The 27003-nt window shown below is 37.7% G+C and overlaps 1 protein-coding gene across 2 annotated transcripts in view; it reads right to left on the bottom strand.

The window, feature by feature from the left end:
* The window catches only part of TBCD (tubulin folding cofactor D), a 131272-nt gene that overhangs the window by 22440 nt on the left and 81829 nt on the right, over positions 1-27003 (bottom strand). For both annotated transcript variants that reach the window (XM_082326585.1, XM_082326586.1), the window contains exons 22-33: positions 26603-26663; positions 25034-25056; positions 18124-18155; positions 15943-16005; positions 15431-15507; positions 12952-13033; positions 9969-10087; positions 9450-9541; positions 8415-8555; positions 3250-3333; positions 1721-1879; positions 445-583 (exon numbers count right to left, since the gene is read on the bottom strand). In XM_082326585.1, the coding sequence (XP_082182711.1) occupies positions 445-583; positions 1721-1879; positions 3250-3333; positions 8415-8555; positions 9450-9541; positions 9969-10087; positions 12952-13033; positions 15431-15507; positions 15943-16005; positions 18124-18155; positions 25034-25056; positions 26603-26663 (1072 nt within the window). The remainder of the gene's footprint in view (positions 1-444; positions 584-1720; positions 1880-3249; positions 3334-8414; positions 8556-9449; positions 9542-9968; positions 10088-12951; positions 13034-15430; positions 15508-15942; positions 16006-18123; positions 18156-25033; positions 25057-26602; positions 26664-27003) is intronic.

Raw genomic sequence — 27003 nt, 5'->3', positions numbered from 1 at the left:
AAGAGAGACAACACAGGTTACAAATGAAAACACGGATTCACCTCATTTAAAAAGAGCAATCACCTTGCATTTAGCCACATATAGCAAGCTGAACGGCTCGTCCTTGTTAACAGCTTTGAAAGGTGAGCAAATAAACGTAGGAGTTGATTGAGCCAACAGACTGGAACACTCGGCCTCTACCAAGCCAGGAAATGCGAACCACAGTGTCCTGCCTCCTTGTTTCCTGCATGCTCAGTAACTCAAGAAAATACTTTTAAATATGAAAAATATAAAGCCCATCAGTTTTATAAGTATGACTTGATTTCTTCTAAAAATCTTACATCTGAAATTCTCCTAGAAATAACGATCTGCAATATCCATTGTAACAGACTGAACACTCAGTCAGCAATTCTGTCAGGTAAATGCATTCTCCTACCAAAGAGGAAAGCCGCTCTGCTTTCTTACCGTTGTCTCTGTTAATCCACCAACAGACACCGAGAGACCCAAAAGCACATAGTATTGGTACGTTGGCAAGCCCAAAAGCTGGGTGATTCGAGGGAAAGCTTCTGATGCAGCATTCCAGTTTAGAGTCTCTTTCTCTGACCTGGGGAAAGGAAAAAAATCATCTTGTATGCGTGCACTGCCTTTCTTCTCCATACATTCCTATGATAGCTCCTCATTGTCAAGCAGCATGTCAGCAAAGAAAGTCTCTGAATTACCTAAAAATCAAACTAATTATCGGTCTTTAAGCACATGGGGAAAATACAAATCAAAACTTCAGCCACTGCCAGTAAAGGGAAGCAATCTTCAAGTCCCTGTTCTGATTCAGATAAGGGATTTGATCCACAGTTTCCTTTACACATGCACTTTTCTCTACACCAAGAAAACAAGTTCTCCTTCTTGCATTCCATTCCCAGTTCTCTCCCACCAACTGATTCAAAGACAGACTTATCCCAGGAAAGGCTGACACGCATACACCCCACCACAGATCAATCAGCAGCCTAGCAGACTGAGCACTTTTTGAGTTACAGGAGGCTGAGATTCTGCTGAACAAACAGAACGGGGACACAAAGTTGGCTCTTCCTCATCCCAATCAGGTATTATAATCACCATCAGGAACGAGCTGTTCTCACTCTTACTTTAACTGAAAATCCCATCTTGGAAAACCACTGCAACTGCAGCTTGGTTAAAATAATACAACTCATTAAAAATTATCATTATGTTCAATCAGCGTTTTCCAGTCGGGGAAAAAAAACTGAGGAAGGGGGACCGCCAGGAAATTACAGCTCTCACATTATGAAAAGAAAATGAGATTATAAACCAGACATTTCATAAACAGCAGGATTACCAAAACAGAGCTCCCAGGAGATCTGTTTTACCAATGGTCTCCCAACTATCTACTGCTGACATGATCTCTAGCATCCACCATGAAACTGGCTGATGGGTTCAGAAATTAATTGGGGTTGATCCAGAGAAAGACTTATGCAGCGTGACCACGTAAGACCTATCTCCCTCAGAAACCATGGTTTTAACACACACTCATACTATACGAAGTTCTATTTTATACGTTTACGCACGTTCGTTGTACACTTCAATGAAATTCCAACAAACAGCATCAAATATTCCTCAATCCACATAGTAGGCATTTGCGCACAGAAATTACATCAGGTTGCTTGTGTTAACTGTGTGCATGCGTTTTTTTTATTTTCACTGGTTTGGGATACCTTCTCCAATATATTACCTTGGAAATATCCTCTCTAGCTCTTCTCGATGAGGTATGTGTGGAACTGGAGGATGGTCAAAATGTAAAAGAGTAAGGAACACAGATCCTGCATGAGCTCGAAATTTATCTATTTTTTCAGCCGACTGTTGAGACAGCCAGCACATAATCTGTTTGCAGCTACAAAGAAGAAAACAATTCATCACATAATTTAATCAGTAAAATGTGTATTTAAATTTTAATTGTTTCAACGATATAAAAACTATCCTCGTATGAAAGTATTCTGGTTTAACTCTTTGTAATGAATGTACAAGGGATTTAAGACATCAACATGAATCAACAGAATCTTTAAAGCTTTGTTGTCCATAAATCAATCAAAAAACGTCATGACGTTAATATTACATAGTATTTGATATTCACATACCACCTTTCATCCAAAAAGATACGCAGGTGCTTTATGGTTTGGATGACCTGCTACATTTCAGATGGAAATAGCGCAGGCACCTTGAGAACAGCACATTTTCAGGTAGAAAATTGCACATGTAGCAGAGGACAAGGTCTATCCCTAATCTCATATACCCCAAATGAATCAGTTCTTCAACTCTGGCTAGTTTTTAACCATATCCTATTTTGCTGACATTCATAACTCAGCTACAGCATTATGTTCCACAAGACCCTTTACACCTTCAGAAAGGACCACTAATGACAGCAAAAGCACCTACAGTTCCTTCAGTTACAGCAAGACCCAGAATATTTACAAAATGTGATCCAGCTGGCAGGAATGTTTTTCTAAGTTTCATGTGAATAAGCTATGTCTGCAACAGACCAACAGGAGGAAGCCACTGGACAACGGGCGCTGGTTGAGTAGTGTATTCCTACAGAAGCCAGTATTTTCCTTCAAAGTGTCCTTCAAAGTTTAGGGTTTTTTAAATTAAAAAAGAAATCCTGTATATATCCAGCTAACCATTGGGCATGCTCTGTCCATAAAGCAACACCATTATTAGGAAAGTTTTGCTGCAGCTCAATCTATGCTTAAAAATTGGTAAGAATTCTTCTTTTTTTTTTTTTTTACTATTAGGAGTATTGTATCATGAAATTAAAAATCAGAAGCTCAGTCTAAATTATGGTTTTCTGTATTTCCATACTAATAATTCTGCAAAGAAGACAGAAATGAATACAAACTCATCTCCACATTTTATCACATTCCAAATTAATGATGCAATGCTCTGGGTAAGCGGGCAAGTTTGCTTTCTATTTAAGTGAACAATACTGGCAAGCTCCACAGAGGCAGCAAGTATAGACCACATCTCACAGATGCACTGTATTTCAAAGGTGGGACTGCCACCCAGTTTCTCGCAATAAGCTTAGTCTCTCTGAAAAACAGATACAATATTCTCAGCATCTGTATGGGTGTAAGCTTGATGCCCTTCTATCAGAAGTTCTGTCACACTCAATAAAGGAGTAAGTATACAATATGTAAGCAATGCTTTCTTGTATGGACTGGATGTGGCTATAAGAGATAAGACACAAAAATAGTACAAGTAGCATACATGTTGGCATTAATTAACTCCGCTTCACTCTGAACCAGCAGAAGCGTCACTTCCATTAAACTTGTCATAGCAGCTTCACGTACCCTGTTGAAACAGAGATGTATTAGAGTAGTTACATCACTATTTATTTAAATAAACACATCAGCAGTTAAGTTAGACACTGGCAAAAAAATTGAAAATAATGAAAGCAGTGACCACTGAGAGCAGCTATCATATTTTTGGGAGGAAGAGGAGTGTGTGCAGCTGTACCCCCAAGCCCCATTCTGTGAAGTGAAGCCCACATTGCACTGAGGGTACAACTGCCATCCTAGTTTCCAGGCAAGAGCCCTGCCTCACCATCTGATTTTTTATTCCAGCAAGATGTCATCAGGTTTATTCTTTATTTTAAGAAGGTTAAAATTTATAATGATTAGTAATATTTAGCGTGCAAGTAGATGCATTTAAACCTAAGTGCTCTGTCTGCTTCAAATCGTCTTCTAAAAAGGCCAACCCGCATTTTGACATTAAGATATGTAAGCACTGTTAAAAGTGTCATATTCTTGTAAATTTTCAAGCTTAACATTTCCAACATTAAAAAAATACTGTGACTCAGAATGGCTTAAATCTCTATGCCAAATAATAATTAGTTTGATGAAAAAGATTGGCTAAAGTAACACTAAGTTGTGCTTGAAGTGCATCTTATCTATATGGTGAAGATTTTCTGCCTTCAAAATGTCTAAATATAATATCAATATAAAAAAAGATTAAGAGTGTAATTTCAATAAAAAACAAAAAAACAACAATATGCTTGTTTTAAACCACATGCCTTGTCAATACATGAGTTGTTAAAAGTAGTTTCTTTCTTAAGACATGGGCAATACCACGGCAGATCCTCAACTGGTTACATGATCCTGCAGAAGACCCGGACCAAAACGTTCATCACATGAGTCACTCATGGAATGTCATCCTTTCTCAGGAATAATTTAAAAGAAAAAAAAAAAAAAAAAAAAAAAGAAAAAGAAAAAGAAAAAATTGAAATATTTGAAAAGGTACACCTGCCTACTGTGAGAAGACATATTCCTGTTTCTCATGTCCAAAACAAGCTGAAAATAGTTGCCTATGCAATCTAAAACTGGGTGGGACATTTGTTATAATGGTAAAAAAGGTAAATTACATCATTTTTTCCTAAGTAGCTTAATACAAGTTTGGCAATCTTTCATCAAAGGATGTTTTCCTAGTTTTTCATATAGTATCTGACTATTAGATATTCATGTCTAACACCTGTAGACAGATTGGACAAGTCCCAGCAAACAATCTGTCAAAAGAAATGTAAAGTTTGCATACGGAAAGTAAAGCTGGTTAAACTTTCCCACGATTCCATTAAAGAAAGACAAAAATTACACACCAAAGACAAGGTCTCTCCAGAGAAATGGCAATTCTCCCCATATCTTTCCATCTTAGTCAATGGTTTAGAAGAAACAGAATGAGAAAACATTCATATTTGAGAGGCCACAAAAGTATTTAGCAGCCAACACTTTGCTATGAGAAAGGATTCCCCTTCCCCCTTTCATTTACATGTTTCTTGACTTGATTTTGGCTGGCATTGCCAAAGAAGCTTTAAAAGAATCTGGTGCTCAAAGCACGTTTGAATTTTAATGGGTGTTGGGAATTTAATTTCCTCAGGATTTCTTTGAAAATTTCCACTTTGTAGAGTTTTGTTTTGTTTTGAAATTTAGACCTAGACAGAAAGATAAACAATAGGCACGGGGAACTGAAGTGAGAGCTGCTAGATGAATAACTAATTATACTTAACCACACTCTTATCTACTTCAGCATCTCACCTAATTTTGAAAGCAAAAAGCTTAGTATCTCTTCCCTTTCTCTGACTCCCCGCCTGATATGGTTGCTCTTACATTTTCTTCCAGCTACACCTGTGTCACTCCTGTGTTACCGCATTCTCTGAGCAGGAGACCCAGTCACCTCCCTCTCGCGTCTCTGAGGGCTGAGGAAGGAGGCGAGGCAAAGCCAAGCTCCTTCTTCCCTTGCGCAAGCTGGAATGACCTGCTCTTGATCCTTGCTAGTTTGCACCCTTCTTTCCTCTTCTAAGTTTGAGATGCCAAACACACCTACTTTTCTCTGATTTCTTGTCCTGTGTTGTTATTTCCCTGTCGTATGACAATTTTAACAACCAGTACTGACGGCTGAGGAGCTGGGTATCATTACATAAAACAAGAAAAATACAAACACACAAATATTAACTCAGGCTGATAAGAGCAGTCTGGATCATTTGCCCTGTGTACTTTTCCAACACATTGGTAAACATTGTAGTGAAGCACCCTAAAGGAACAAGGCCAGTCAATTTAAAAAGTGCCCAATACTAACATGGCACAAAATCTCTTTCTCCTGCTTGGCGCTGTAGAACCTACACTTCCCTTGCTGTTCAAAGACAGAGTAGTTGTAACTACTGCACCTCACGCAGGAACTGAGGAGATCTCAATGGCTGATAATGACTCGGTACAGCACAAGCATTGAAGTTTGACAGCAGTATCAGCTACCTGATGATTGCTGGCACTGAAAAACTCTAGCATGATATATATAGCACAAAAAAAGCACAACCACAACTTTTCTTCCTGCATAAGACAATAGCTGGTTATAGGGTGTGTTATAGTTGCTCCCATTCCTCGTGGCAATTACAAATGCACTTTACAGCATCTGTCCCTGTGTTCAAGCTATCTAATAAACAATCCTAGAGAGGAGAACGCCACTGTAAGCAACTCTCTTTCTTTTTTTAAAGCAAACCTTGGGCTACCAAATGGAATAATGTCACTAAAGTCAAGAGTGAGTAGGCGAGAATCCTAAAACAGACGTGACCAGGAATTTGAGCCTAAACGAAAAGTTCCCAAACTCACACAATGCACACTTGGCATCACGTAGTACGATCCCGGATCTGAACAGGGATCAGCATGCCATGCATGGCTGCTGAAGCTGAACACAGCCAACGCTCCAGACCTGGACTGTTTTGCTTGTAGCAGGGAGGAGGGAGCAAGCAAGTGACTGAGACTGTTTTGGCCACGGAAAGTAGTATGATGAGCAAGGAGGAGTGCACACCCCCCCCGCAAGGTACAGCTAACAGCTCTCCCGTTGTATCCTTCCCAAGCCAGCAACTACCATCACAGGTCGCAACCATCATCTGTGAGCTCCGCCAGCTTTGCTAGAGCCACAGCATACCCAGTTTGGAGCCTTCCAGTTCAGTGGTCCTCTGCCCCTTCTCACCTGCTGAGTCTCAGCTGCCAGTTACAATATAGTAAATGCCACTCATTAAATTAAAAGGAAATTATGTTTCATGTTCATATACTACTGTTGAAAACACCCTTCAAAGAAGAGGACAGTGACTGAAAAAACATCTAAACCAGTTATTTCATACAAACACTATGCAAGGATATGACTGAAACTGAACACCAAAGCCCTTCATGTGACCCAGCACTGTTAAACAAGAGCTTCTTCAATAAACCGGGAAAATACGGAAATCTTTCCAACCAACAAAATTATTTCACACCAGTACTTCTCAGGGACTCCCCCCTTCCTGCCTGGAATGTAATAAAAGCATGGCCAGGCACTAAATCTGAACAATCAACAGGTTGTTAATTTACAATCCTGAACACACATCTCTGTACCCTGAGATGCTTCACATAGTCGCCAAACAGGTCAAATATATATTACCACGTCATTACCATACCATACAAACAGTATTACCCGTACTGTTAAACGGGGCTGATACTTCATGTATAGAATCGTACCTAAAAGCAACATATATCTGCTTATTTTCAAACTAAAATCATGGATTAAGACAATAAAATTAAGAAGTCTTTGTCAAAACCAGGATTTTGCTCAAAATCAGTTTCCAACAACTAACAGACAACTAAAATCAATTTATCACGTTTATTTACTTAGTTTATGGCTTCTCTATACAGGGGTTAAGTGTTACTGCTCTGAGCCTTCTACATAGCAGCAAAATTGCCATATATTTTAAATCTACAGATACTGGGTTTATTCCTGAATTCTGATAATTTAAAACTTTTTATTAACAAGTACTATCTCAGGCCGGGCATACTTGTGCTCATAAATACACACAGAAAAGTACCCTGACAGGAGAGCCTGTATGTTTCCTTAGTGCTCATTTGACCTCTAAGATCCACGTTTCACGTGGTTTTCTCACCCTGTAACTACCTGGTGGAATTCTACAGGATGAAGCGAATAACACGAAATCTTCACTGCTGCTCTGTCTACCACATTCAAAGACTGCAGGAACTTCCAAGCAGTAAGTGATGTTACATCCCCAGTTACAGCTTCTTTAGAAGTTAAACACAAACCCAAAGGAGGACATAAGCCTTTATAGTGCTTTGGTTCATCAATTTAGAAATTGCCTTTTCAGATCAGTGCTACTGAAGGAATACAGAACATTCAGATGAATGCAATCTTATATACTGAATCTTCTTTATATATTAAGGGAACTGTGAACACTGAACATCACAAAAATATGACTGTTACAGACTTAATCTTGTACCTATTCTATAGACTTCACAATAATAGACATACTCCTACAGACTTATGATTTAAGTATTCTTGCAATCTAATAGCTGAAATCATTGAAAACCTAAACTTACAAAAGAGTCAGTAATACCACAGCACGATTTATAAAGTTTTTACCCATCTCAGTTAGTTATTAGCCTTGAAAATTTGTCACTAACTCGTTATGCAACTGCTCCCTCTCCTGGCAAAACATCCCCACACCACCAACGTACAATAGGAGAGTTCCCTAAGTAGGAGTAAATGGATTATTTCAAAGAAACAGAAGTAACGGCTTAAATCTCCGTACTTTTTACAACTAAATACATTCCCGATATTCACTAAAACAAAAGAATGTCACCCACAAAACCAGAATAAGGCTGAACTTCAGTTTAAAACACAGCAGTCCCCATCTTCCTAAATTCTGAGGCAAGGGACAAATTCTTGTCAGCCTTTCCTTTCACTTTCTACTCCTCTTCCTCCAGTGTATTTCTACCTATACTCAAATCTCCAAAAGCTTGGAGCTATCTATTTCTAACAGGTTTTGAAAAGACATCCGTTTTTAATTAGCCATCAAACACAACAGCTAAGTTTAAGTCTCTGATTGTGAGGCATCTTACCATCCTCCAACATCTCCTCGGCTGTCTGTGGTGTAGTCGGTCACACCACTAAGTAGCGTAGCATAAATCCGAGTAACGTTATCTTTGCAGACATATTCTTCCTGGGATCCTTCTCCCTTGACACCCACTGTCTGGCAAACCCTTTAAAAAGAGAACATGGAGGGTAGGAATACCACATGAGCAAGGAGAAACATTAAGATCATAGCTTTGTTCTGTTGCTTAATAAAATTCCCTGGACATACAATATTCTAAACACCTATAACATCTGCTGCAAACAGTATGAAGAATATTTCTGAGCCTACTGTACTATATTTGACCTGAGGATTTCTGATCGGCGTTCAGGTTTAAAGGAACACTGGCAAGGTAAAAAACTCAAGAGGTAAGCAGACTGTTTTTATGTCTATCATACTACTAAAAGGAACATGCTTAAATACCTCTCAGTTTCTGAACTCTCCTTAAAATGAAGTAAGCAAGAAGAGCAAAGAACTAATATAACGTGCAGTGAATTTGATATCAACGAACTTCTTTACACTGGAGGCATGGTTAACATGAGAGAGATTTTTTTTTTTTTGCATTGTAACAGGTTAAGAGCATATATGCTATGACACGATTAACACCAACTACACTGCGGCATGTCAACACAGAAAATATTCCTTTAGAGAAAAAGTACAATTTCTTTAAACCAATTCAATCTTATTTAAGAAAGTGGAAAAAACGTATGTTCTTCCTCCTCACTAAAGCTCACTAAAATGCAGCCCATGAGAAAGGCTAACTAAAATATACTCTAGCTATTCAGTGAATTGATTTTAAAAAAAACCACACGACCATCAGATTTGTACTCCATCCTCAGATGTGTGATAATCCTCTGAATCAGATATATTGAATAATGGAGATGCACACAGTCCCACACTAAAAATGCATTTGTAATAGAGTAACTGATGTCAAGAACCACGCTATAACAGAAAGCAGAATGAGCAGGAGACGACTTCTAGAGAAAGAATGAAAATTAGACGAAAATAAAGACAATTAACATACTTTGCAATTGCTATTAGGGCATCTCTTCTGGATTCTGCAAAGCTCACGTCTGCAGGAGAAATTAAGGTAACTTTTTTCAAGCCTTCCAAAACCTGAAAAAACATAAAAATTGAGATATTGAAATCTAATGCATTGTTTATGATAAATGTTAAATTTAGATATCATATTAAAATGAGCTCAATCACATATGAGAGAACCAAGACGAAAACAGTGTTTGGTTTCTCATCATGACCTGTCAGCATGCCTCATTTCTCCCTTTGGACAAATGTTCCATAGCAAAGGGATAATTCAATCTCTGGCTTTTCCATTAACACTTCTAAAGCAAGACTAAACCTTAATTATCAGAACCTATGGCAAGCTAAATTCATTATGATTTTCTGGAGTTACTGTACATTACAATCCAAACCCCTCTCACAAAGACCTTTAATTACAATCATTATTATTTATTTGATTACGATCATAGGTTTCATTCAAAATACCGTGTGCCCTCTTCTCATTACAATGATCATATTTTCTCACCTGTTGGAGCCTGCCCTTTAGCAGAAATCTTGGAAGGGCCCCAAGAGCTCGTGAAAAGCCACAACGAATCATTTCCTCTGTGTTTTGTAGTTCTGAAACGTACTGTGTCACCAGCTCGTCTAGAAAAAATACAATTACAGAGTGAAAAGCAACTACCACGTCGTTATCATTACACATTTGGCTAACAAAAAAAATAAAACAGGAAAAGATGCCCCAAACAGAGCAGCTAGAAAATTTTATAATTCATTAAACTAAAATACAGAATACCTTTAATTTCCTACAGAAAAAATAATAAAAATTTTAAGATGTTCACTGTTAAATGAATGCATTCTTATTTTCTACATATGAAGTCAGATTTTTAGACAGACTAATCCTAGTCATTCAGAGAGAGAAAAGACAAAGGTCCTAATTTTAAAACGTTGTAATTTTTTAAAAATCCAAAGAATAAGTCTAAGCATGCATGTAAATATAAACGCAGGGGAACAAGTTCTCTTATATTTACAGGTCATCATTTTCCATAATTAGACAAGTATTCTGTGTTAGGAAACAGGTGTCTCTTGATTCATGAAGGTCAGTTATTCAACAATTTTCCCCCAAAAGAGTCTTAATTAACACATGGATCACACCTAAGCAATAAGATCATATCATGCCACTTTTTATATAGAGACAAAAGTAAAGCTGGGCTTTTTGCAGGAGAAAGCTCAAAAGAAGCGACCACGCGGAAGCAGGGATGCTGTGCTCCGATTCTGTGCATTGTTACATGACCAAACAGGGACAACGGCTCTACAGACAGTGGCACAGAGGAAAGGAACAAGAATAAACTGAACTGGGCATGAAAAAAGGAGGCTCACCAATGAAGTAAAGTGATAGAAAGAAGAAAATGAGGATGAATGAAAAAAAGAAAAAAGAAAAGTCAGGAATCTGTCTACGTATTTCTACTGTAGTCTTTATCATAGACTTAACAGACAATATTTCCTTTACCACATTTTTCAGCTACTATATTAAACTCTTCTGCAAAATGCAGAGAAAAACAAGGTACTCCAGAAAAGCTGCTAAGAACAGCCAAGACAGCTGCAATAAACACAACTCTGGATCAAAAAGGAGAAAGGTGGTCTGAATATGCACTTTTGAATCCTCAAAGAAAAAGAACCAGAGATCCTAGGAAGATTAGATAATTGTGCCATTGCTTACTGTCATCTAAGATTTAAATGATTGAGCAATATTTGCTAGAGGAAGAAAGAATAGCTACCATAAGAAACTACACATTAATCATAACTCATGACAGACGACTTTTTTTTTTTTTTAAATCCCTATGCAATGGGCAGGCCTCAACTAGTTCCTTACATCAGGGAACTAGTTCCCTGTCCAGGGGTTAGCAATACCTTCATATGAGCACATCTATTATTCAAAAATTTCCAAACCACTGGAGTGTAAGATAGAGTCTTGAGGCCATAGGAAGATGCAATGCTTGCTTAGACAGCAAGATGATCTTAGACAGTAAGACTATGACAGTCTTCCCTTTGATTGATGTAAATTTAAGATTGAGATTTTAGCCAAATGACATAAAATTAAGACATGACAACTAGCAAATGAGCAGCTCTTTACTTATAACTACTTAGTAATTATGCTACTGAGGGTAATGCAAACGTTAATACTCTTCTAAGAGTCTCCGGCTTCATAAAACAACATGGCCTATGAAGTGTCTACAATATTAATTCAACACAACCCATCCTGAAAGGAATATTAAAAGAGAAAGTCATCAAAACCAAACCAGAACACATTAAGACAGAAAAAATAAAACAGAGAAAAGGTGAAAACAAACAGAGGCAAAAGAAGTGATTCAATAAAATTGCGGTCTTACAGGGACAGACTCAGAATGCCGAATCACTAAAGTATCTTCGATTTATGTTTTCATTTTAATCTGTCAAGCCATAGTGGAACACTGGTTACATTTTACCAAAACCTTTTTTTTTCTAATCCCCTTAATCATGTTTAGACCTGCTTTAACTGACTTATCTAGGGCACCTGCATTGTCACGGAGTGTCTTCTGCACTGTAGCTTCCACACGTACATGCATACATCAGATATTACAGGGAGGATTTTTAGCAGTGCATTTCAATCCCACAACATACAGGTTTTAATGATCATTAAATATATAGTTTTTACTGGCACAGAGATGAAAACACACAATTTTTTCTTCTTTTAAAACATGCTTGCATGTATAATGGCACTTCTGTTACCATGTGTGGAAGAGGCTTTAGAGCAGTACAAAGCCGAATAAAAGCATAATCAAGACAGAGCTGACAAGAGATTTTTTATAAGAGAAAAATTTCCAACTCACAATTCTATTCTCTAAATCATTCCAGAAAGTCTGACGAAAAATTTTGCCTGCATCTACAAATCTGACTCTAATTATGTCCCTAGACCATCACGGCTACATCACCCGGATTCCTTCAAGCACAAGCCAGATGAAAAGTTAACTTAGAATTCAGGAAAAAACAATTAAGCTCCATACTGATCCAAACCCAAAGAGACGAGGTTTCATAGGCACATTTACAAGAACCCTGGGTGTCCTTGCTATCCTTCTCTTCTTATCCCTAACCAATTCTTCTTCTTTAAGGCAGCCACGACCTCTGGCATACAGTTTATCAAAATATGATGTGAGCATGTCTCACTTCATTAAAATTTAGGATTTGCCACAAACACATATTCTTTGCTGCTTTGTTTTACAGTATGGAATAGAAAAGTAATCTCTTTTTCCTAATATTCATTATTATGGTACCTTGTATTCATCTCCAGTCTAAAACAAGCAAAACCCCTGAGACATTCCCTAGACTTTCAGCTGATTTTATCACTCTTTCCTGAAGCATTTTAAGGTCCTTTAAAATTAGTGATGCTCCTCCCCCTTCTATCCAATACCTCCAAAGTGCAAGTTAGGTCCAGCCCAATATTTTCTGCCTCTACTGTCAACATGAGTCATTACCCTGTAGAGCTGGATCAGCTTCTCCCTCTTCATTGATGTAATATTCATTACACAGCGCAGCCAGTGCAGAGACTGCAGACTCCTGTAACAAAGGCAAAACTGTGAACTTGATATATTTACTAAGGTCATACTTTATGATAACTGTGCTTAGAATTAAAAGGTTAAGGAAAAAGAGAGTGGATTTTTTTTAAAAAATCATTCCCTTCAGCTACTGACATTTACTTTCTTTTTCTTTCTTCCCAATACTAGTTTAAGAACAGTTTAACAGGAAACCTATGTAAGAAAAAAACAGATTCTGCTCTTATTCCTTCAAAAGTACCAGTAAGCTAAATTAGTATTAAAGACATTAATAGCAATGTATCAACTGTATTTTCAGTTCAGTTGAAGGACCTCCAGGATGACACAGTATTACCAAATACAGAAGTCATTCTTTCATCTTCAATATATTGATGCCAGATTGATAAGAAACAAACCCTATTTCCCCAGAAAGCTATAGAAAGGAAACACAGAAAAAAACATGAAATGAAGGTTATAAAAAAAAAAAAAAAAAAAAAAAAAAAAAAAAAAAAAAAACCACAACTGAACAAAATATCCAGTATCTCAATCCTTGTGTCTCAATCTTAGTTGGTTTAGAAAAGCATTAAAGGTTGTGTATTACGCCTGAACCTTCTAATCTTTAGAGTGGTTTCGGTCACCAATATAGAACACACAACTAATACAGCTGATATTTCAAAAAGCATGTAACAACTTTTGTCATAAAATTCAAGGCTGAACTGTACTTTTCAGCTAATAATATAATGCTGACCAAAATTATAATAGATTTGAGAGCGTACAAAAACTATGCACTGTTCACTCCATGTTAACAGCAACAATCCTTACTACTACTCATGTTCTCCGGGTACAAGAAATCTGAAATGATAACACAGGAATCCTATACAGCTTATTAATTCTACCCTCAAAGACACCTCAGACTTGTTCTCTATGCAAAATCAAGGACTTGAAAGAAAACCAGTATTCATCTAAATAACATTCTAACTACCACAGGCGTTAGAGCAGCAAAATATACAGGATTATCTAATTACTGTAAATTGTAGAATCATAGAATAGTTTGGGTTGGAAGGGACCTTTAATGGTCATCTAGCCCAAGCCCTCTGCAATGAGCAGGGACATCTTCCACTAGGTCAGGTTGCTCAGATCCCTCACTTTCTAAAGAGAACGGTTTTCACCTTAAATGCATGAAGTTACATTGGAGGAGTATACTGTATGTCAGAAAAAAAGATTACTTTTCAATGACTCAAGCATTGTCCTTAAAATTATTTCTCTATAAAATATATACAGAAATCAAGTGAGAATTGGCATTTACTAAACATACTTTGCTCAACATTAATACTTTGCTCAACATTAATTAATGTTAACCAAAGAAGTCAAAATTCTCTAAAGTCTATAATTAATTCTTCTAAGCTTCGTTTAGAAGTTCCAGTTATAAGACATACAAACTCTTTGAATAAATTGCTAATGCCAAAAGAATATTCCAAGAATTCAAATGCCATCTTTTAATTTTCTTCAGTGATTTGGATACATTCTAGTCTACTCTGTCTTCCAAGAAAGACTTTAATAGATGAGCTACCAGATACTTGCAATGGCTTTTTATCTTAATTTTAAAAACTAACAACATGAACAATATATTATATTCAAATTGTCTCTGTGATGGCTATAAGCTTTAACAGGGCAGGCAAAAATTCTCTTTATAATTTGGTAGGGCCTTTAAGAGCACAAGATCAAACTGTCATGGTATTACTCAGGAAAATTAAGGCAAAAAAACTGGAGGTGTTAAGATCGTGTACATAAAAGAGCATGAAACATATGCATCAATGGATTTAATATTCAGAAATAGAGTAGCTTGAGAGCACAGGAAAAGGATTTGCAACAGAGTTTAATGGAAAATTTAAGCACCTTGTCCTGAATAACTCTGGTTGATCACACCAACGTTCTCACTGTTAACAAACACACCCTCAGCACATCAGGCCTGAGGACATCATCCAGAGATTCTTTTTAATTCTCACAAAAGTTCTCTGAAACTACCAAAATCAACACATCTTACGCATATTACACGTACACCAAAACAGAAGCAAAATACCGTATCAGTGTAACCATACAGCCGACGGCAGGTAGCTTCAAGCAACCAGCGGCAACTACGCAATGCCAGCCCACTGTCAGTGCCAGCACCTATCAATTACTTTGTCCAAATGAACATACAAGAACAACCCTTGCGATAGCTGTTCAAGTATTAATCAAAAAGGTCCCTTTGAATTTTGAGAAATCTGATTTTTTTTTTTTTAAATAACCCTTTTTACCAATCTAAGAAACAAACATTCAAGAACCAATTGGATTCCATAGAAAATAATCCACAAACAGAAAGCAAAAATATTTCTAATTCTGTATTTAGTGTGACCACATGAAGAAGGAGGAACTACTGTACCTTTATATGCTGTCGTGCGGCAGTTGAAACAAGTGGGAGATTTCTTAGACTGTCATTTATTAACCACTGCCAGCCACCTGAAATAGTAAGGAACGTAACTGGTATTAATTTTTCTTACTTGCTGAACTTCAGCATTCTCTGCTTTATTTTTTACAAAGACCAGCAATCATGCATATTGATGTATTTCCTTGGTTTTCCAAAATAAACAAGGTTGTGATTCTCAATTAGAATAGCTATTCTGGTTTGTTTTACAATGTACATAGCACAAACACTGCGTCTGTAATGCTAAAAACTTGACAGGAAAAATAATGCATTAGTAAACAGCTACAAAACAAATCTTCGAATAACATCACCATCTGTTGCAGTATTTGTGTATCTTTTTGATATTTATTTTATTTGTTAGGCCACCCAACCTTGCTAATCTTGCTTTTTCGAAAAAACATCAGTTGTTAATACTTTAGCGTAACAAATAGCCACTAAGGTAATGGAAGGTTATTTAAAATATGACATACCGATTATTGGATCTCCTCTAAATGGCATTTTTGATAGTGACAACTTTTCAATTAAAGTGCAGACTGTAAGAAAATAAATTTGATAACTGAATAAAAAAAAGAAATTGCAGCAATTTTGAAGATACAACCACACCAAGTTACATCAGCATTAAGTCGATGAAAATTTGCAATTAGAAGCCCAAAATATGTGAAATTAGAAACTGAAAGGAAATGACACATGTGATTCTTACATACAAAAAAGCTACTAAGCACTAACTGTTCTCTCACATGAGTTAGTCCCATCATTCACGCAAATCCATTGCGAGGCGGTGTGTTTTTCCCCTTCTGCCATTTAAGGTGCGTATGTACACATTGGCCACCTTTCTGTTGCTATACCAGTCTGTAAATGGCTATGTAGTAGCGCTGATAGTAAACCAACTTGGACAAGGTTAATACTACAGCCACTAAAAAACCATTCAGATATATATGAAAGGTTTTCCTCCTTCTTATTAGCTTTTTTTTTGGATCTTCAAGGAGTGGCATCTGTTCACTGCACTGCTAGGAGCTATAAAACTGGATGCAGCTTTATTTCCTTTGATACTTAGAATACAAGCAAATGTCATTTTAATAATTAAGTCCTTATTATTGTAAATCTATAAACTTAAATGAGTTCTAAGCTCACAAAACCGTTTTCAGAATAGTAATTTTATTTAGTGTTTCAAGGCTGTTTTGGGGAATAGAGATTAACACAGTAAACACTGCAAACTTTTACTATACAATAGACTGACTGCAGTGCTCAAATGAGCACTTGGGAATACAGTATCTTTCACCTCCTGGTGATCAGTTCAAATAAAACAGATCGGTATACATCCAACTCACTATCTGACTGCTTTAAAGTTGGTGGAGGGATGGTGGAGAGGAGGGAGAGGACAGACGAAGCTACTATATAATGCCACCTTTTTGTTTCCCTCTCCTCCCACAACTTAATCTTTGAATCTTACTCTGGGCTCTGTACACAGTTCAACGTCTTCTTCATTTATAATCAACTTACTGGGCTCCAAATCTGCTCTTGAATTCAGCCCTCACTATGGTAAGGTCACACAATCAGGCTCCCCACGCTCAAACTCCATCCAATATTGTGTGTCAGCTTCTTTATTCTAATATTTATTCACAGCCAAGGTTAAGTACAATGTGACTAAACCCAAGTCTCTTAAGGTTCCTCCTTAGTTCTCTACGCTTCTTTTATGCTCTGTTGTGGTTGAGACCATTAGACATGCAGGCAATTTGTGGAGTATTTTCAATTCTTCTCTTACCCACCTACAGAGTTGTATCATGCCAAAATACTGTCACCTATACTTCTCCAATACTATGCAATACTCAGCTGCTTAAAAGCTAAAACATATTAAAAAAACTACCTATTCTTTCAGCCTGAATTATCATGTCACAAGACTGTAAACTCATTCGAAGACTGCAGAAACCCCTTTGCCCCCTTCACCCCTTCTATTTGATCACCCTTTTGAAACTCCTTCACCCACTAGGTTTGGATGGCTTCACATCTTCAAAGCCGCAATCTGCTACGCAGCCCTTCCTTCACTCAGCCCATGAGCAGGAAAGTCAAGTTGGCATCATTTCCTTATCCACCCAGGCTACCTGGACGGGTACCTTTTCCTGCAATGCCCTTCCTTTTTACAGTGCTTCTGTATAGAACAATCTCCAAAATAACACGTGAACAACCCATCATTTTTCCTGTGATACCACCCTTTCCACAACCTGTTGTTTATATGGTCTTTATTCTTCACTTTTGCGCACATACGTATTACGATAAAATTATTAGTTACGCTACGACATCTGTCTTAATGGACAGATCGCATCTCTTCTGGAGAGGAATCTGAGTAAATCAATGAAGGAAGCCAGCTCAACCCTGAAGAAAGTTCACTGTGTGCAGCAACGGAAGGAGAGAATGTGTGATAAAACCAAGAACTATCTCCAACTCTCACACAAACAGGGTTATTCACAATTGTGCTGGCAGCCAATGTTCTGGTGTACCTGTCTTCTGACTGGCCTCCAAACTTTGTATTTTTTTAATTACTGTGCATACTTTATGCATTCAACACAATATATGCAAAACAAACTGGAAAAAAGTAAACAGAAGAATTCATTCCTGCACATTTTCTGCTTTCACACCACAGCTGTGATACTCACCAGCCGGTCTCATCAGTTCTCCACCTAAACCCCTGCAAAGCAGAAACAGAGCCTTCAGAGAATAACCTACCGCAAGCAATCCAAGTGCATTGCCCAGTGAGAAAAAAACCCTCAAAACCATTTCAGAATGAAAGCAGATCACAAAATACCTGCAGGTTTTTATTTGAGCAACTCTAAAATACTTCCTTCTAAATCAACTGTTGTCTTGACTTCAGCATGATTTATACAAAACCTTCCTGAATATTTAACTTTCTTCTTGCAAAAATGCGGTCCCAGTCTTTGTAATTTTTTAATGTGAATAATAAAAGACTCTCAAGTTCATTCTGCTTTTCTTTTCTCTTGCTTCAGAAGCATGCCAAAGCTGTGGGACTTGCCACAGGACTTTTCAGTCAGCCTCTACGAGCTTCTGACTTCCACAACTGAAAAGTAATTACATGCAATTTTTTTAACAAAATCTTCATCTCTGGAACATTAAATAGAAACTTCACTTACCGGTTCCCATTTTCACAAATGTTAACTGGTTTACTTTCCTGGCAAAGTTTCTCACCCTTCTCTCTTCACCCTCTCCTTCCCTGCTGAAGCCCCCTCCCAGGTGATTCTGCGTTCATCAGCGCAAGCGAGGGGGTGAACACCTCAACGCATCAAAAATGGGGGAGCAACAAATGGCTCAAGGTGCTTCAGACCCTCCTGAAGTAAGTGTGTCTTACACAGGGATGGGCCCACCAGCTCAGGCCTCGGGCTCATCCAGCCCAGCTATCCTGAATGAACACTAGCCTGGCCACTGGCAGCACTAGGAGAACGTCAGAACTGGGCAGAAAGCGGGGCGAGGGCAAAGCGTCCCGTTTCCATTCTTTACTCTCACGTCTCTGGGCAGAGAGACGTCTCCTCACCCCGCCGAGCAACGTCTGCTGGTTACATGGATATCCCCAAGGTGCCAGGAGCACTGCTTGGGGTGCTCTGCTCAGTGTCACCCGCTGTGGCTTAATTTTTCCAGTTTATGAACCTTTGACCCCTGCCCTTCCTTTGGCTATTTCCTCCCTCGGCTCCTTATTCTCTTCTCCCTTCACTTCAGCTGGAATATTTCCTCCCTGAGGTGTGCCAAACCCTTAATCACCTGGTTGTATGGCCATGCTCTGGCAGAAACTCCCAGCAAGGGGGAGGAACAACAAAGGCTTTTTTGTTTATTTGCTTGGGTTTGTTTTTTTTTTTTTATTAAAACCTTTTCTTCCCTCCTCTCCTCCTCCCTCCCCACAATAAAATTAGTAGCTATGCTCAGAAGGAAAACTGAGCAACCCTAACAACTCTTAGAACTTTGTTCTCCAATTTATCCTTTTATATGAGCTTCAAAAGCCTAAACATTTAAAACAAGTTTTTCCATTCCATACAAGTAGGTGCCTCCTGCAACATGCACTGGATTTCTGACTGCTCAACATTTTCATTGGTTTTTCAGGTAACACAGAGATGCCAAATCCACAATATTCTCCTTTGCCATAGATCAGCACTTCCTTTAATTGGGAAACTTCTGCTTTTGACAATCAATATATTAACCTCAAGGTAATAATCCACAGCTCAGTTTATCATCGTAGGAAGCCAGCACAGATTCCCCATCCCCACGCTGATAAGGTCTTTGTATTATCTACCCCACCTTCCTGCCATGTGTCTGCTCTCCAGCTTCTAAAAAATTTAAATTAGAAAACAAAGAAGTGATGCAAGGCGTCGAGACAGCGGCAAAAACAGAAGAATGACGTGGCGAGGCTTGCTTCCTCTTCAACGTTTCTTTTCCCTTTATTTTGTCCTCACCCATTCCTTGCCTTTTGTCTGTTGTCTTACTGCAAATGAGTTTAAAATAATGATCTTGTAAATTTGTTTGGTGTGCAACAGAGTCTGCTGATGCAAGGATTCAGATACGGACTTCTGCTCAAACTACAAAGCAAGAAGTGACTCATAAAGGCTGCTCTTCTCCACTTCTCCACACTGCCAATAAGGAAGTCAGGCCACTTAAAGCTACTCTTATGGTAATAATTTGACAGCTATCCCTTCCTTTGGCATTACATCAACTCAATTTAATTTCAGAGTTTAGAGCTTCGCTGAGGAGTGTTGTCTCTGTGCAAGAATGAAGAATGGTGACAGCGACTTGCACAGTAAGATTTCCACGTGACGCCGACACTATAATCAAATTTATCTTTGAAGGCACTGCGATACCATGTGGTCTCTGCAAAACTTTTCAAGTTATTTCTTGCCTAGACATCACAGTATGTCCATCAATATATCTACAATTTTTCCCCTTTCCACAGCTCATACATATTCCAATTTTAAGAATGGAGAATTCTATCATAATCCGAGATCTTTCCTCAGTCAGTGTTTAGTTTGTCAAACATGATGCGCATCTTTCTATTAACTTTATCTTGCTCTACAGTATTTCACTAAATTAAAAAGATACGGATCTACCTAATTCAGAGATTCTGAATTTTGCTGTACAGTCAGTATTCACTCTTTTTTCTTCCAAAGACATATCCACAAGTTGCATCACATTATTAGATGTACCTGTTTCAAGGTTTAGTTATTAATTCAATTTGTAAATTAACTGATGCAGTGCCCAGGTTCCATGAGCTCCTAAGCACTCCTTGCTATGGGCAGTTCCACAGCACTGCTTCTCCCCGGAAACATCTTAGGATGAGTCACAATTTATTTGTGGAAAATACAATCAAAATGTATAACCCCTTGTAGAACCAAGGAATTAAGACTACTGACCTCAGAAAGCTGGTGTCTATTTTAAAATTATGTAGGCCTGAACCAGAACCAATGACAGTGCTGTTTTCAGTGCATACAGAAGTTCAAGGTACTTTTGTGGATTATTTTTTTATTATTATTTAGAACTTTCCGTTTGTGAGAAGTTCAGAATTAATCTTTAAGATTATAAAAGTAACAGCAACTGAAGCTGTTTAGAATTGAATAGCATCTACGTTTTCATAAACGTCTGAATCGGAAGTTAAAACTACTGGAATAGCTGAAGAGATTCAATTGCAAATATTCAATTTCCAGGAAGCTACGAACACCTGCTGAGTAAGTATTTCCCTCTCCATGTGACTAGTAACCAACTATTTTCCATAGGAACTGTTTGTCCCAAATAGAATGGAGGTACCTTTAAAGGTCCAGGTCGTACACTAACTGGGCTTTGGAAGTACAAAATGGCTTTGTCACAAAAGGAGGAAAGAGACACCTTTGGGCAGAGATGAAAAAGCCTGTGTATTTAATAAAGCTCTTACGGTCATCCCTTGAAGATGCAGCGAATAAACTCTACTAAGCTGACAAACACCTATTTTTAGGTTACTGTAAATTCATATGCTGACTGTACACGTTTTGTATTGTATTCTAACACCAGAATAAATCCTGGCTCTATGGAAGTAAGAGTTTTCTCAGTGACTTCAGTGAGTAGCAAAAGAATTTCACCTTGTAACTCTTCAGAACATAGTACAGCACGATCTCCTAGAACCATCATGCTACTGGATGCAAAAAATAATTTAAACTTGGAAGAACTGTTAAGATGAGCTTTGTTGCAAGGCTGGAATTATTTGCTGAGTAAGTTAATATGCCTAAAAAACTCTTTTACGTAGATGACTGCCAAGAAACACATTTGCCCTGAAACCATCAAGATTAGTTGCAACCTTCAAGGTCTTTGAAATGAGACGAGTCTCCCTTTTGCCTAGCACCTGTCAACACCTACGGGCTATCTTACTCTTTTGGAAAAGCTGAAACTCTGAAGATGACAGTCCAGCTTACACTGGCTACTACTCTAAAACCCTAAAATTGCTCGTCTCACATAGCTGACCGTGTAATACACGCAGCCAGTCTCTTCATATGTAACAAGAATGAGATCAGAGCAGAACTCGGCATGCAGCACATTGCACGAACTGAATCACCCAGCGTGGGAGTCGCTAACCAGCACCGTGCACCCTGTCATAGCCAGCTCCGACGGGAACCCTGAAGGCCCAATAAATAGACCATTTGCTGAAACACAGAAGTGCAGTGCAACCACCTGGAAGAAGCCCCGCCTATCTATCTGCAGCACTTCCATATCCGTCCCTAAATCATCTTGTTACCCAACTCCGTGTATTAAGACCTACATTATCAGACTCGGAACTGGCTACAAGAAAGGAGGCAAAAAAAAATTCTGAACACCTATTCAGCTGAATATTCAGTCAAGAACCTTATATCAGATGATGCATTTTTAAAGAATCTTAACAGAACTACTATTAAAAAAACTTTTTTCTTGAGGACTTTTCACATTGAGAACTAGTACAAGGTCTTAGATGCACTACAGAAATATATCCGCTGCAAAAAAAAAAGATACTAACCATGCTGGTTCGGTGGAAGCGTAACGTAAATCAGGCTGACCATTACCACCATGTTTAAACTGGCAGACTAACTTCCTATCCCAAGTAAGACAGCTTAAGGCAACAGATGCCACAAGTTTGTGTCTTAGGTGTTTATATATAAAAGTAATGTTTAAAGCAAATAAAATATAGCTCAGTTTTTATAACTCTATAACCTGTATAGCACAAAACAGGCACAACGGACAAATATTTTGTTTAAGTGGCACGGTTTGCGTATGACTAGTGCCGCTTTAACACAGAAAATCAGGCTCACTGCGCAATACTCACCTGGAAGTGCACATGCAAATGCTTAAACCAACCAGCTCCTCAAGACAAACTAGTGCATCAAATGTGTCAGGATCAAGGCTAATGGAAGGAAGTACATACTGATGTGCCTGGACTTGCATTCTCCTTTTTCAGCGTACTATGGTAAGCCCAGAAAAGGACTTATACAGGAAGACAAAAAGATACTGGCGTTTTTAAAAAAGTGTTAATACAGTAGAGGACAGGATTTTCTACAATTAGCATAAACAAATTGGATTGCTTCAAGTACACTCAAACTTGAGAGACTGTGCAGTGTAACTCAGAACTTGGACTGCGCCCCGCCTGAAGGGTAATTCATGGCCATCGTTCAAAACAGGTTAAAGACATTGCAAGAGGTGCTAAACAAAGGAAGATGGTTAGTTAAATGAAGGTCTGCATTACAGCACTTTGGCTTTATCTTTTTTGACTTGAGGTACTTATGGATTCAATGGAATCCTAAGCATTAGACAATCAAGAAACTCATGACCCATTTTCCAGCTTACAATTTATAAATTATAACTTTTTCTCACAGGCCAGTGCAATTTCTGAAAACAGCTTGATCAAAGCATTAAAATCCATTCGGTCCACAAAAAGACAGCTATTTTGTTGCCAGAAGCGAAAGCAAACATCCAATAAACAGTTGAGACGTGGCCTGATGCTCTTTGTTAATGCAGTTTAAAAACTAGAAACACAAATAAAACACACAGGTTTTCAACATTCCTACAAGATGTTGTTACACCGAAAATTCCCGGTAGCAATTTCTCAAATGGAAATCTTTGGAATATTATGTGCAATAATTACTCATCATGAAACAAGTTTGGCTTGTTTCACTAAATGCTTGCCCAGCAATACTCCAATTGCTGGTTTGTTTTTATAACCTAGTTTATTTTTCTTGTGTTATTTTAAAATATTTTATGCATACCGATATTTTAAAATATGGATTATAGTAGACATCTCTGTCTCAGCCTAAGTATTAGAGTAAACAGCAGTGAATCAATGTTGCTTGGAGTTGAATTAGAAGTCTTATCTAGAATGAAAACATTTCTGTAGGCACCTTATAAATACCATTAAGTGCAAGAAGTGCACATTATGACAAAAACAAATTACACCCAAGCTCCACCCTGACATTAAAGAATTTATGGGAGCCAAGACAGCCACCCACAAAGACACTAATATACAGTATCAGCATTAAAACCATCCGCCAGTGCAAGCTAACTTTGGAGTGGAGGTTTCACATCAGTATGTACGACCCTCAAGAAGTAAATTTTAGCATTTTTTCAGATAGTTTTAAGATACAAAACCTTACATAAAAATTCTTTAAATTGTAATTAATAATTACACAAAAAACTACTTAGGGTTTATTGTTTTCAGATATGTCATGTGCAAAGAAGTAAACTAAACTGCCCAAAAGCTCAAAGAATTTGTCAGTTAAAGCAGAAAAAACCCCTCGTTCGCATATACAATCGTTAGGGAATACAAGTCACTAATTATGTTTTGAATTCCTTAAATTTAGGAACAGACTCTGAAGTCACATACCAGTTTTAATTCACATTTACTTAACAGTTATTTAGGCAAACTCCCTTTATTTCCTGGAAGCTTCAATAAATAGGAAATGAAAAACAACTCAGTGAAAACTCATTTACATTTTCTTTGGCACAAGAGTTGAAAAATTGCATTAAACCTTTTGTAATACTCCTGGCCTACTCATTACACAGGATGAAGGAAGTAATTCTAGAATTTAGATAGAAGCTCCTTTTAAAAATAAATAAATAAATTTGGGACTCATTAACTTATTAGTTAAAGGTCATTTCTATAGACCTATTTGAACCATACAAGTACTACAGTACAGGTGAATAATGGGAAGGAAATCCATGACACACTGCTGAAGGCATGGCTTAGTGAGCATATTCTGTTTCACATTCTCTCCTTTCTTTAACTGTCCCTATCACAATATTGAGACCAGTACTTACCACTTTCCCACTAATCTAACATGCCTGTGAGTTGCACTCTCTAAACACCACAACCACTACAAAACGACGGCAGCCTCTGTAAAAGGTAGACAAAGCCAGAAGGCGGCGTGTGCTTGCATTCTGATGAACTGTGCGAGACTGGCGGTCTATGGGAGGTGTACCTAACTTGTACAAACCAAAAAGCCCCTAGGATCCTACTGTTTTCCTTACTTCTAATTGATACTTTCCAATATGGAAAATAATTTTTTGTGTGCATTTTCTTACCTGTACAATTGACGACTGCAAAGCTGGGGGGGGAAGCAACAAACATTAATATTAGCAGAGTGTGTTTGATAGGAGTGTTTTCATTTTTCCTCCTCACATGCAATGTCTATATACTGTAAGCTATGCAACACTTTGGATTATTTTAAAAATAAAATTCAAAGGAAAAATCTTTTTTTAAAAAAGCCTTTCTATATCCCTTTGAATTTTACACTCGAAGATCAATTTAACATATTCATAAAGCACTAATTTTCTTAATTCCAAATCCTAGCTGCTCCTGCACACACCCTGGAAGCTAGTTTGGCTTTTTAAAATACATTTGCTTTCCACAGTTGGCCCTTTTAAAATGATGATATGCTGAATTGTCTGAAAACTGAAAATAACTTTGTTAGCTACAGATGAAACAGAAAAAAACTTAAACAAAAGTTCAAATGTGACTGAAAAATACTATCTCATTGTTAACATTATAGGAGGCCATCTTCAAAAATCAGAGATTATCAAATTTCTATGTAGTAAAAACCCCCCAAAACCAGATTTTTAAAAAGAAAGAGTCTTCGCCAACTTTGCAGATTAATTATAAGAACAGACAACAGCAGAAACTGGAAAGTATCATAACAAGGCCATTGTAACACTACAGACACTGCTGATCAAGTTTTCAGGCATTTCAACATGAGAAAGTTAAACAAGGACCAAGATGCCTTTTCAACCTGCAGCAGCAGCTTTCACCTATGCACAGAACTGAGCAAGCACCTATGTACTTTACAGCACAATGGGTAAACGGTGAAGCCTGACAGCTTCAGCACATCGGAACTGGAACTAAAGGTACCACAGATACTGCAGAAAACGAGTAGGAGCCTGAACGCTGAAGCAGTGTCTGTTCCATAAGGTGAAGAAATAGGAGCCGAAAGAAAAAAACCAACAACATGGGATGACTTAAAATTAAAGGCACAAGTTAGGCAAAGTTATCTCCATAGAAGCATTTTAAATTGCTATGAGCAGGACAAGACTTTATTTCTCATAAGCAGAGATAAAGACAACGCATCAGTTGAAATACTGAATATGACTTTCAAGGTCTATGAACAGGTAAATTATGGATGCAAGGATTTAGCAATGAAATCCCAATAAAGTTAAAAAAAAAGAATAGAAAGGACAGAGAATGGACTCATTAGGAGATCTCTCTTGAGCATGGTCACATTAAGGCAACAGCCATACATCTATCCGCAAGGCCAGTCGGTATGTGCAGAAAGGGAGAAGAAACAGAAGGGGAAAGAAGAACAAAGCAAAACCCCATGCAGTATTTCAGAAGTGTAACTGAGAGCATCAGAGAAAGTGGCTTCGCTAAGAAGCTGGCAGAACAGAAAGGGTCCAAATACAAAATTATACTGGAGTAAGACACATGGCCAAGGACATCTAGCCATCAGACAGGCTGGAGTGTGTGTCCAGTATTTGTGAGATTGTTTACTTTGCGCAAGGGGAAGAGGAAGGTGGAGAAAAGCTGCCTTAATTGTAAATGTTTGTTTAAAAATAATACAACATACCAGGTGAAAAGATACATTTATACTTGCTACAAACCTCTTGATGGATTTGCTTAAGTCCCTCCAATGATTTTTCATTGAAATAATACGTTATAGATCTGTAAAGGCATACAAAATTTTTAAGACTGGTTTCCTAATCATGCTATAAATAATTTTTCTTCCATGACATCATTGTACTTTCAAACAGAAAAACAATCATTTAATTTCCAAATTGTGCTCAAAATAAATATGCAGTATTTGATTTTAAATAGTTCAGCAAACATAACATGAGTTCTTTCCTTATCATGTAGCAAACTCATTCTTAAAGGACTATAAAAAATTAGGGTCACTTACTACTAGCGTTATAATCAGTAATACACCAATAACCCTTCTCAGCTCAGGTGTATTTTTGAACTCCGACACTTCTGTGATTTTTCCATCAATTTCAAGTATTTCCTA

This window comes from Platalea leucorodia (genome assembly GCF_965183815.1).
Source record: "Platalea leucorodia genome assembly, chromosome: 14".
In the NCBI taxonomy this organism is placed as follows: Eukaryota; Metazoa; Chordata; class Aves; order Pelecaniformes; family Threskiornithidae; genus Platalea; species Platalea leucorodia.
The sequence above is the reverse complement of the archived record's forward strand: the minus strand, read 5'-3'. Positions and strand labels throughout refer to the sequence as shown.